General features: G+C 43.3%; 1 protein-coding gene across 1 annotated transcript; it reads left to right on the plus strand.

Annotated features, from left to right (window-relative positions):
* Window positions 1-328: 328 nt before the first annotated feature.
* LOC128718511 (kielin/chordin-like protein) lies at window positions 329-12209 on the plus strand. The gene is made up of 2 exons (XM_053812134.1): window positions 329-518; window positions 11092-12209. Exons 1-2 carry the CDS (start codon window positions 329-331, stop codon window positions 12207-12209), a joined length of 1308 nt encoding a protein of 435 aa, XP_053668109.1.
* Window positions 12210-12597: the final 388 nt, after the last annotated feature.

A 12597-nucleotide genomic window follows, 5' to 3' on the forward strand; every position in this document is an offset into this window, starting at 1 on the left:
GAAAAATCACCCGAAGGTTGGCTGCGGAAGATAATGAACTTGTTGATGCATCTGTGCAATACGAAAACAATGATGAATGAGTGTCTGATTACAGTCGTTGTGAAACTCCACGTAGCAGTAGTAGGTCTGTTTGAATCACTGCCCTTTAACAATCAAAATCCCGCCTGAATGAATCGTCCAATGGAAGGTATCTTATCGCGGGCTTATCGTATCGCGGGCTGTTTATTCACCGCAAAATTGACCATTCAAATCAGTCTGATAATAATGATGAGCTCCTAAAGGCACTAACGTAACGCAGCCTCGCTAGTTTCATTTTAAAAGTTCCACCATGAAGTTTACCGCACTAGGTCCGCAAGTCACCGCGTGTGTTCTGGTGCTGATGCTGTTCGCATCGCCGCTGGTCGTCGCCCAGTTCCAGGATCTGGACTGCAGCGATCCAAACAGTTCCGGGATCTTCCTACCGCATCCGACCGACTGTCAGAAATATCTGAACTGCTGGCAGGGGCTTTTGATTGAAGGTAGCTGCCCGCTGGGTCTTTACTTTGACCTGGAGCGGCAAGTTTGCGAGTCGGAGGCTAGAGTACGCTGCGCGATGAACGTCTTAGATCCCGACACAAAACGGACTGACCGGTTAGGAAACGATCCAATCCACTCGCCATTCTGATTAACCCCTGCCCAACACTAAGCCGGGAATGAGGTAAACGACAGACCCCATGCCGTGGACATCACACCGAAGTTAATTCCAAATCGTGACAACTCCAACCAACGCCGAGACCGATACCGAGCGGAATGGAAGCACACCGGACTCGACCATCGAACGAATTCATCAATGAATCACATTAGCCCTTATTTGTGTCACGCATCGCGGGTGGTACAATAATAAACGCTCCCTTACGCATGACCAGTGCTAGTTACGCATGCACGGTGGTCACGCGTGTCAAACGATTCGATAGCACTGTGTGTTTGTGTATGAGTGTGCGTTTTATTTCCCATTCAACCATCCAATTCGCTCCGTTTCTCGATTAATCGATATCTTTTATACGTGCCGCAGCTTTTGAAATGCCGCTCGACCCGCGAAGGTCGCCCTTAACAATGTTAATAATTTAATTTAAGATTGCCAGCGATGTCCTTTTCTGGTGGCAAGATTGGCAAGATGAAGCTATCTTGCGTCCGTAATCAAATTGTTCGCCATAGGGTTGTGAAGCAAAATATAATTCCATCTTGTGTGCTATACATTACCTGAGAACTTATTGGGGATTTTGATTGAGAACCAATAATGAATGTGCATTCAGTACATTAGTGTGACTTCCAATGGTCCATTTAATCGTGCAATAATGGAGGCAATTATTTTACAATTCAGTACAGATGGCTTAACCAGCAGCAAGGTACAAATTAGTAAAATCTCTCGTCTATTTCCCCAAAAAAAATCTCCACGGTGTGCAAAAAGTGCATTGCATCAATCCAAAAATAAAACCAAACCGATAAGAAGGGAGAACAAAAATTCCCACGAAACGATTTTCTTGTGCCATTTCCCCGTTTCCGGCTGCGAATTGTTCACATTGTCTGGCAAATTCCGACAGGAAATTTCTTCCACCAAGTAGAAGCAGACACGATCCCGGCTCAGAAATACTTTACGCGGAATGGCATTAACAAGTGAGTCAACGCTAATTAAACGCTTACCTAAAATTAAACCAACTCAGCGAGGTGAACGGCAAAAAAAACCGACACTGCTTGGATCTTGGAATTGCTCCTTAGCAAAGGTAATCCTTGTTTTAAATTTAATTGATCTTTGATGTAACCATTAGCCAATTCCGGTAATGGATGTACTCTGTCTTCGCAAGGGTAGACAATCGTTTTAACCCGCCCCGAGCGCACATTAAACTTGATGAAGGTTTCAAAACTCCGAAGGACCACATAAATAAAACCCCCGTACGAGAAAATCAATGTCCAGTGCAGCCAGAGTCCCACCAGTCAGCCGCAGGCGACCTTCGTGTGATTAAAAGCTATTCATTGTGTTGGATTTTCTTTTATCCTCTGCCATTCCCCAAAGATACCCGCGTACGTTCGGTTTCTTGTTTTTCCTCCAGATATACGGCACTCGTCCAAGACAAACAACCACTCACTCATCCTTCTTTGTGGCGGGCTTTTGTCCTGCCGAGAACATAAGACGATCCGTAACCCTCAACCGGGAGCCATTCATTTCCACTGCTTTGCTGCTAAGCAAATTAATCAGGAAAGCCAAAGATCTGAATCAAATATTGGCCATGTGTCAATGTCACCGGCGAGCGCACTGGTGGAGTAGTGGAAACCGGAGAGCTACGAGCTGGAAGCAGCTGACAAGAGCGTACATATTTGCGGTAAATTCATGTATCCATACCAAACACACGCACGACTGTACATCCATCTTTTGATCGCTTGCGGCGGTCTCCGTTTCTTTGAGGCCCTTGTGTGCCATAATGAAGTGGGAAGATGAATGAATCAAGACACTGGGCCAAACGATCAGAAGGATAGTCTCTACCACGCAAGGGAGTGCGAGTAGTCCCTAAGCAAATTAAGAAAGAAATGAAATGACAATATCATATCCAGGTCTGCAAACGATTAACGATGACATTGCTCACTGTCCCATATCCAAAGACCAGGATTGATCGGCATGTGCTCTTCAGGATAGCAACAGCTCATCAAACATCTGGTGGAATATCTTTCCCCGCAATGTTTCATCGCATCGGAATGACAACCATCGGACGGGTTATTGTGTGCAAGCAAATACTTCCATTGAGTTCCACGATTACTCACACCCGACTTCACCATGCGAATCGTGTGGAATGTTGCTTAACGGTGGTCTTTCTTCTGCCTTTAAACTCGCAATCACACTAACGACTAATTTGGGATCAAAACAACACTATCAAAACAACCGCCTATTAGTCAGCCAACATGCTCTAATGGTTTTGGCTCGGAAAAAAATAAACACCCGCACGATTAGTGGAATTATTCACTGAATCACGCGATAAGATGCTCGGAAGTTCTCGGGAGAATCGCCACATAATTCTTACGTTTCCGCTAAGCCGGTGGATAAATTTCAACCAAACGCCCATCACAGCGCGTAATGCTTGGAATGGAGTACGTGTGGATGGATGTATCTTCCCACCTTCACCACCGAATTTGGTGTTGGTGTTTATTTATAATCAACAATGAAAAAAACAGGAATCGTTTCTTTGTAAAGACGAGCAAACTCATTGAACCGCTTTCCATAATCCATTTTCTTTTCCGTTTTAAATCTCCCAAACGAGCAAAAAAAAAACCGAATCTCTCTCATTCGCTTCATGAATGAATGTTCGGCTCTGCGCCTTACGCATTAAGCTGACAAAACATTAAATTCATCCCTCGGTTTCCCCACACTCCCAAATCCACATCCCACCGAACGTACGGGCCGCGGATGATTAATTGGCTCTATTTTTAGCCGCTTTTAACGGTCCGGAGCGCGGCGTTCCGGAATGTGAACGAAATCTGTCTTTCGTCTGCCGGATGCCAATCTGTTGCAGTTTTTGTCGGATCTGTTCTTTTTTTTTTTGTTGTTGTTGGATTGCTTCCCCATTTTGATAGCCATTTTTTTAATGTTGGGTACCTTTGCTACGTTCGTTTTGAACGTTTCGGATTCAAGTTCCGTCAATATGTCGATTAATCATTCCGCTAAATTCCATTTTCCGTCTTTTTTTTTGGGTTTTCTTTCCTCGCCAGTAACTTGTTTTTGTTTGATTTTGAGTGTCATTGCGAAAAATATAGCTCCAGTTCGATGTGTTTAGGTTCGTGGTTATTGTTAAAAAATAAACGTCTCCTTCATGTACCTCGTGATGCTCTTGTGGGAAAACACGTTCGAAACGTGCTCATGTTCAATAATCGATTATGCTTCGTTCATTATGATGAGTTTGACGAACTGTCAAACAAATAAAGTCTGTGCTCATGTTGGAAAAACACAGGAAAAAATGTTATGAGACAAATAAGAAGTATTTTTGTAATATGAATTATTCGATCCACATACCTCGACACGTGCTCGATAAAACATTCTCAAAAATCATTGAAAGGAATGGAAAAAAAAAAACCCAGCCATTAGGCGTAACAGATCGATTTCCACGCCAAAGGCATGGAAACGTCAAAATGGAATGTTCATGAAAATAATACAAACCCAATCATGGAAATGTTGCTGATCGATAGCTGCCAAGTGTTATCAGGATGTGACAGAATAAGCAAAAATACTGTCACACATTGCCTTGTGCCCCCGAAGGAAAATCGCACACGCGGAAAGCCGGTCGCGGTGAAATTAAGCAAAGTTCATTCGAACGTACAGATGAACACAACTGCGAACGAATAAATCTCGCTCCAGCAGATTGCACACCGAACTTTGACGGCAGGTGATACTGACGTTGATTTCCGCGTGGGATGACGCATCTCGCAGGGTGATCGTCAGCGGGATCAAAAGGTGCTTACCGAAGCAACAAAACACACACAAAACCGGAAAATGAGTTCCACAACCGGGTGCATGAATATTTCACGCGACAAATGAGAATCCATCCGGCGAAGTGAAACCATCAGCAGAAAGGTTATGTATTTTGGGGTAGACGTTATGCCTTTGTTGAGCCGTTAACGAAACCCCGCACACCACTAGGTGCTCCAATTTTCTATTCAACCGCTTTAACCCCTTTTTGCTGATAATGACGATCCGAAGGAAATGATAAATAATTTATGGTGACATCATCCGCATCGGCAGCTTCGCACAATAACGACCGCGACACCGGCACTTGACAATCCTTTGCATTAAGGCGGACCGAGAATGTTGCCCCTCGGTGGGCGAAAAGTTCTTGCCATCTCGCTGTCCATCATGTCATACCGTGGAAGGGAGAAAACACCGACGGAGACGACTTGGAGAAAGTTTGACGCGTAAATGAAGCTTCTCGTACATGGTTCCGCCAACGTAGCTTTAATGTGTTTATAGACACGAACCCTCCGGCCCTGCCAAAACTTTGGCCGTGTCTACAGGTGGTGCTACTAATCGAAAATGGCAAGTAGTTGCCTTATTTTCTTTTCTTTTTTCGTTCCATCAACAACAAACCCACCAATCCTATTAATGTCACCGCAAGTACCACCGGGCACAGCAGGTGTTGCAAAAAGGAGGCGGTTGACAACACTAATCAAACGTGGTTCCAAAGTGTTCCACATCGGTTAAGTTGTTGGAGGGCGGGAAAAAGTTATACGTCAAAAAGTTCTAACCTTCGCCGACGACCTACGCGTTGATGGTACAACAGTAATATGCTTAGATTTAGAACTTTATTACATTAATCCAGCACTGACAACCCGCCACCATGTTTTGGTTCCATATTTACACACATTGCACTTGCTGAACTCTAGACCGTAACCTATTTAGCGTTATCGTAACCCGATAGTGGAAGCAACACAACGACCTACCTCGACCATATTGACGTTACCCCCCAGCTGATGCTCCGTCCAAAATCGTGTTTTGTTGAAGGTCAATACAGTGTTATCTAATTTATGCCTGGTGTTCCATTATGTATTGGCTCTCTGCTAGGGATCGCAATGTGCTACTCTTGACGTCGTACAGCTGGAAAGATACCGAAATAAAAATCAAATATTATGAGTCGATAAATTAAGGGTTAGTTAAGATTAAGGGGAGCTACACCCTTAGAAACTTGAAAAAAAAAAACTAATAGAAAGCCAAAAACTTCAAAAACATTGTGAAAGAGTCTAATCAAGCTACTAGCTTCTTGACTGGCCAGATTTTGAATAACCTAATTTATGTTAAATTGAGAAACTTTTTTTTTCTATTGATAAATTTTCGAGCATTTTGCCTGCAAACCAAAAGGAATCAATTAAAAAAATTTTAGCTCTCATCAAGTACTGATGAAAAATGTAAACGATATCTGAATAAATTCGAGACATTCGGTTAGTAAGGCCAACACATTTTTGAATAGTTAAAGCAAGTTATTTCCCCCTTAGCTATAAAGTTTGGACTTTAAAGTGTAAAGATGGCGATTTTGCATGGATTTAACATTACTTTTTGGGTATTAATTTCGATATATGTCGTTATATTGATTTAAGATATTTAACGCATATTCCAAGCTTAAAGAATTTGTATATAACTTCTGAGGAGACTGCATTCGCCGCTCTGATGTATTAGATCTTCAGTTAGATCATGATTCTGTTGTACATTTGGAGCGGCCCAGTCTTCACTTAACCGGTCCAAAATCCCATCCGGATCGATCCCCCGTACCCAGGACTGACTATCCAGTTACAATCCAGCTCGATAAAGAGAAAGATGATTATTGTATATTTAAGGATGTTTCATATAATGTAAATATTCTACTTCAACTAATAATTTTAGTAAAACTTGTTCTTGAGTACATCATAAAATTGGATTAATTTAAACAATTCCAACTATTTCCAACCTGCATTTCGAACAGTAGTAATCAGTAGATCCCCTTTAGAGTAATAGAAGCATTCAAAAACATTATCATTGCTTGAACACAAAACAGAACGTTTTCTATATGCGAAACACAACATAAAAAAAACAATGCTGCGCTGAAAGGATCGGCCGATTAATCTGCTCAAGCCCCAACATCGAATCCACTTCTAATCTCTTCAATTGCTTCGGCTTTGTGCAGCAAAAGGCGAGAGTATGCACGAACGAATTGCGATCCAAACGTGGGACAGAGACCATTTGTGACCGAACATCAACAAAAGGATTCCACCCCGCCAAACGTGTACCGGCCACACGCTTTTGACAGCTTTCCCAAAGGTCAAGCGATACGACCAAAACCTCCATCACCCGGTGGGAAAAGGGGGAACCGGAGTGTTTTGGGGATTTTCCGACGAGAGCTTTTATATTTTTATGGCCCACATTTATCCGCCGTCGCCGCCCGGCTGTGTTTCGGTGCCAGCAAAATAAGGGATGACATTTTCATGAGCTATGAGGTCGGGTTTGCGTTTTCCATCCCTTGCACCACTCTGCGGGGGTCGCTTTTGGTTCTGTAATTTGTTGCTGTTGCTGGACTTCCGTCGTGCGGCGTGGGCTTGTGGCGGGTGGGGGGAGAATTTCGTGCGGGAAAATTTATTGCCAGACATGATGGATGACTGACGGGGTCAGTACGCGTCCATTCGAATGAAATTTAGGGATATTTTTTCACTCACTTCGTTGCAGGATGAAAGCGCACACACGCACACACATGCTGCACCGGTGGCCAATCGAAACGAATAAAATTTATTTATTTCTTTTTTTCCCCCGGTTGTTATCCTTTATATTCTCCATTTCGACATTTATGCTGACATGGATCACAGAGTGGGGTGGTTCTGGCCATGCAATCATCGTTGCGTAAATTTTCAAAACCCGTTAGGCTGTTCCCAAACAAAACAAAAAATGTAGGAACTACCACAACACAACCCTTGCCAAACCACCAACCCCGTTCGGTATTGACACCCGATGTGTATCGATCGGATGGTGACATCAATAAGGTATGCGGCAGCGGCGGTGGGGCAACCGTATGAAAAATCGATTCTCACACCAGCCAATCCCAGGAAAATGGGTAACCGTTGTTCTAGAAAATTATGCTAACACGATTGGTTCATTCAAAATTCATCGCGCTAGACCACAGGCATAACACCGGACCTACAGTTTGGAAAACAAATGAGAGAACATAAAAATGAAAAACCCGTACAATAATAGGTACTATAAAACAGAAATCCTGAATAGATTTGAAACAAGGCGAATAAATATGTCCCCCAAGAATTTTAACCATAAATCTAATTTCTTATCCCATTCCTCAATAAATATGGGCGGCAAGGTTTTCATTCTTACATGAAACCTACAAACATTCATTCTAATTAACCCAACACAATCCCAGAATATGAAATATTAATCGAAATGCCATATACATTTTAAGTCCACTTGGGAATGCCACAAATTCGGCTCTGGGGACACTAGAAATCGAGATATGTAAACAGTAAAAATTCAATATTTTCATATAAACGTTTTGCTTTCACGTTGTTTTCTTAAAGTTTTGACCCACAACTTATTCTTACGGTTATCTGTAGTGATTTGTTCATATATAAAAACGATGTCTAAACCTTTAAAGGGATAATTTTTGACATATTTCATCTTGATTTTACCCAAACTTTACAACAACATTTAAAATTTGACTTACAAAGTAACTTTTTAAACAAGCTGAAGCACTCAGTCGTTCGATAAATACAGCTTCTTAAACATGACTATTTTTTATGGAGGGGTTATGATGGGTTGAGAGAAACTTTTTCGCGTAATGTAAATAGTAAGATCTTCCATCCACAGTGTACGAAGATCGTTCCACTTTAAGAACCCGCTGCCCGCTGTACCATTTCAACTCCATCTCTCGCAACATAAAACATAGACAACTGGTCAGTGAAGCCGTTAAAAAACCCCCCCGAAGCTCTACAGGAAAGCGTCAAAAACAACGAACATTCGCGTGTGACACGCACGCGTATTTTTATGTGATCGGGCAGAAGATAAGCCTATTATAAGCCCCGAAATGCACAATCGCGAAACATTCCGCTTCACGCGCAGCCGAACGCCACGGACAATCGAATCAAGCCTGGGAGTAGAAGAGAAGTAAACCATCCGCAGCATGCGAAGAGACATGGAAACATAAAAAGCACTAAAACGCTCACAACTCTATCTATTAGATGCGACAATTCGTTCCAATGTACGGTGGTTGTTGCTCCACCGTTGTGCTCTTAGCTAATGGAAGGTCTCTGATGTGTGTGCGTGTTTTTTTTTATGTGCTTCGTTCGCTCACCCAACAAACCCAACTTAATCGACTTTTTATCTTATCGAGCACCATTTAATAGTGCTTCCCGCATTTCGGTCAACCAACGCCGCCTAAAGGGTTCGATTTTAATGGAACCATGTTGTTTGGCACTTCGGGGCAGACTGATAGAAGCGTGCTGCTGCTGCTGCTGCTGCTGGTTGATCTTCCAACACACATCCGAGAGCTTATGCTCTTAAGGGAGATTCTTTAAAAAAGCAACACTCACATAAAACGCTATTTAATTTCACACGATAGCACACAATAAAATAACACACCCAAGGTGTTCCCGTACAGGCCAATCTGGCAATCTGGCTTAGGTTCGGTATTGTTTAGAGGAAGACTTAAGCTACCTATAAGGCCATTAGTTGCCCTTTTTTTTAATACACCTGGGAAATCATCGTCTAGAAATCGAGAATCTAAAAATTGACCATCAGATATCACATTTTCTAGGAAAATTCACCATAAAAGGTCCAACATTTGGCCTACATAAACCCAGCACTATATTAACGACGCTAGCTGTTCGCAGACCTTTAAACGATACTCAATTGCGATCAATTAAGTTACTTCGCTAAAGCGCTCCGAAAAACACAGTCTAATTGCAGCCGGCATAACAAATGGTGCAAAGCATTCTTGCCATTTCCCAGAACTGCGGATACAAAATTAATGAAACCAACCAACCTCATGATAAACCATTTCGATCATGTGCTTGCTTATCGCTCACACCTGCTTATAGCCATTCGCCGCCACATGACGATGGGAAACGCATGTGCTCACGATGCAGAACCGATTGGATGATGCATTCACCATGGATAGCACCAGAAATAGATTGAAAGTGGTGGGAGTTTGTCTGTTTTGTGTGTGATTTTTTTTTTTTTCAAATCCCGCATCGTGGCAACACACCAGTAAGCGGCAAAAATTGAATTAATTCTAGCTCAGTTGCAACTGCCATGGCAATCGAATTCAAGCGCTTTCGGTGCGCTTTCGACATCGACACCATCTGGTGACTCACTAATGAGTAAAACTCTGCCATGGAGAAGCTGTTCGTAGCAAATGAGAGAAGAAAAAAAAACAGCAACCTTCCCAATCGTTTGGTTTCATCCCTCAACTGAATGATTTTGATTTTCCACATCGAGTCCCTAAAATGGGCAGCGTAGTGTGAATAATGTCTCACATATCCTCTGCATGGCACCCGACACTAGCCGCATCCACCTAACCTTCCATCAAAGAGGAAGCTTTTTTTCAATGTCCACAACCAACAAACAATGGCAACAGATGAGTTGCAATGAGCCGGAAAATGAATTCATCTCGGCCTCGGCTGTGCTCCCTCGAGCATTTGTGGTGACACACTGCCAGCAGTCACAGCACTGGGGTAAATACTATCCATTTCAAAGGGTATCCCATGTACCTGTGGCAGTCGATTTGCATTCGCACTAAAAATGATTCCGATAACATTGTTCCCTTGGTGATATTCATACCTTTTCGTTTTGCTTTTTGCTTGCCGCTGTGTCATATGCCCTTGGGGAAATACATTAATGTGGCAAATTAAATCGTTGCTCGAGGTAATTGGTTTTATTGGTACAGACATAATCCCGAGCATGTATGATTGTCACCCTTTTTGAGAAACTTCATTAGTATAAACGAGTTTTAAGTTAATCTAATGTGATCGACAACCCAGATTAGCACTCGATGGATGAAAGCATTAAAAAATGGGCTTACAGTAACTTTATCGCCTCACTTTCGCATATAGCTCACAGGTGAAAGGAGAAAATCAATGACTAAAAAGCAGAGTAATCGGCCAAATATTAAATAAAGAACTGGACACGGACATTTGAGCAATGATGTCAAAATGTCCTACAAAAGTAGCCCTCTCCATCAAAAATATCTTAAGCAGCTGGAGGTGTGCTTCTGGCATGATCTTACCTCGACTCATCTAGCAACGAGAACACTAGAAGAGTTAGATTGGCATAGGTGAAGGTATTACCGAAGACTGCCTAATTGCTTTCAATATTCGTGAGAAATGACCAATCGAAGTTTTGGGGCAAACAACAACAGGAGGGTCCAAGAAACAGTCGATCGCAAATAACCCGAGAGATCTGTGCCAAATGTGCATGTACCAGCATTAATATTTATTTAGTCGAAATCAAGGAAAATTTGTTTCATTCCACTATTCATTACGTCAAATAAGTCTTGTAAAAGCAGCTCTATTAATCACACGCTTTATACATTTTATTTATCTGCTTCACAGATCTCGACATACGTTGCCAGAACGTGCAGTGTTACATCGATTGCCCATCGGACAGCTATCTGCCGAACACATTCGACACAAATGACGGAAAGGAGGTTGAGACAGAGCCCAGCGAAACGTCCACCATCCCGGCCGATAAAAGCGATCGAGCAAAGCGCGCGATCGCCACGAACAACCGTGTCCACGGTCCGATCCAGATCGTCCCGAGCCCGTACCAGGACTACTTCCGAAACAACTTACCGGCAGCGCGGCGGCTGAAGCGTAACATCGACCCAACCGAGCTGGTGCCGGCGGCAATCGACTACACCGAGAACGATCCACACCTTCAGGAGCTGTGCTGTCCGAAATGCGTCTGTCAGCCCTGTACCGAAATACCGACCTGTCCGCCAAACTACAAGGTCACCATCGACGCACACGACCAGACGGGCCAGCCGGGCAAATGCTGTCCATCCTACCAGTGTGAACTGGTAAAAATGTGCTACTCCGCAACGAACCGGACCTTGTACCGGGACAACGAAAGCTGGCAGGAATCTCGCTGCACCACCTGCAGGTGTGAGGCGGGTGTGCCGAGATGCGTAGAACCGGCCTGCAAACCGCTGAACTGCGAGCATCAAATCGACCTGCCGGACCGGTGCTGTCCGGTGTGCGATCCGAAAAAGTCCATCTTCTGCGAGGACCACAACTGTGAACTTAGCTGTCGCAATGGGTACGAACGGCGCGGTGATTGTGCGCTCTGCAGCTGCGTGCAGCCGCCGACGAACACAACCGATCGAACGATGCCGGACTACAAGACGACCGAAACAACGGCGTTGGTGGCGAACTTCACCTCCGCGGACGTTGCTACTACGAACGATATCGCCAGCGAGGCCGGTCATGACGCGGATGAGGGATTTTTCAACAGCATTCCTATATTCTTCTGGTTTGCTATCGTCGTTCTTACTGCAGTGGCTACCCCACTTATCTATCGCACAATGACCAGGGAGTGTGTCAAGACGGGGCTCAAGATGCTTTTCACCTGCAACCAGATATCGCAACGTAAAAGTGCGTACAATCGGGTGTCCAATACGGTTCCTGTTGCACCGCCAGCAAACGGGACGGCAGCAAACAGTATGGCCTAATAAGCTGGGTTCTTTTCGCGTGTGTGTTGCAAAGTTGCTCGTGATGATGAAGGAGCAGATTGCTTCTCCTTGCGTTTATCATTTATTTCGAACTTAAATTACTTTCCACAACATATGTTCAAGTTATGTTATCCAATTTTTCAAAATGTTATCTGTCACTTTTATTATTTCTTTTCTCCTCCTCACCTATTCACACCTATTAATACACAAAGATTTGGACGAGTCCTCTTCTTTAGACACTAGAACAATATCTTCAAACTGACTTTAACCGTTTTATGTCCCAATTGTTCCCTAAACACTCGATGCAAGAATGTCTTTATTAGACGAAACGCAAAAAAAATTAATTCCTATCCATATTATTTAAATAACGAACCATTAAAATTAATAC

This window comes from Anopheles marshallii, chromosome 2 (assembly GCF_943734725.1).
Source record: "Anopheles marshallii chromosome 2, idAnoMarsDA_429_01, whole genome shotgun sequence".
Lineage (NCBI taxonomy): Eukaryota > Metazoa > Arthropoda > Insecta > Diptera > Culicidae > Anopheles > Anopheles marshallii.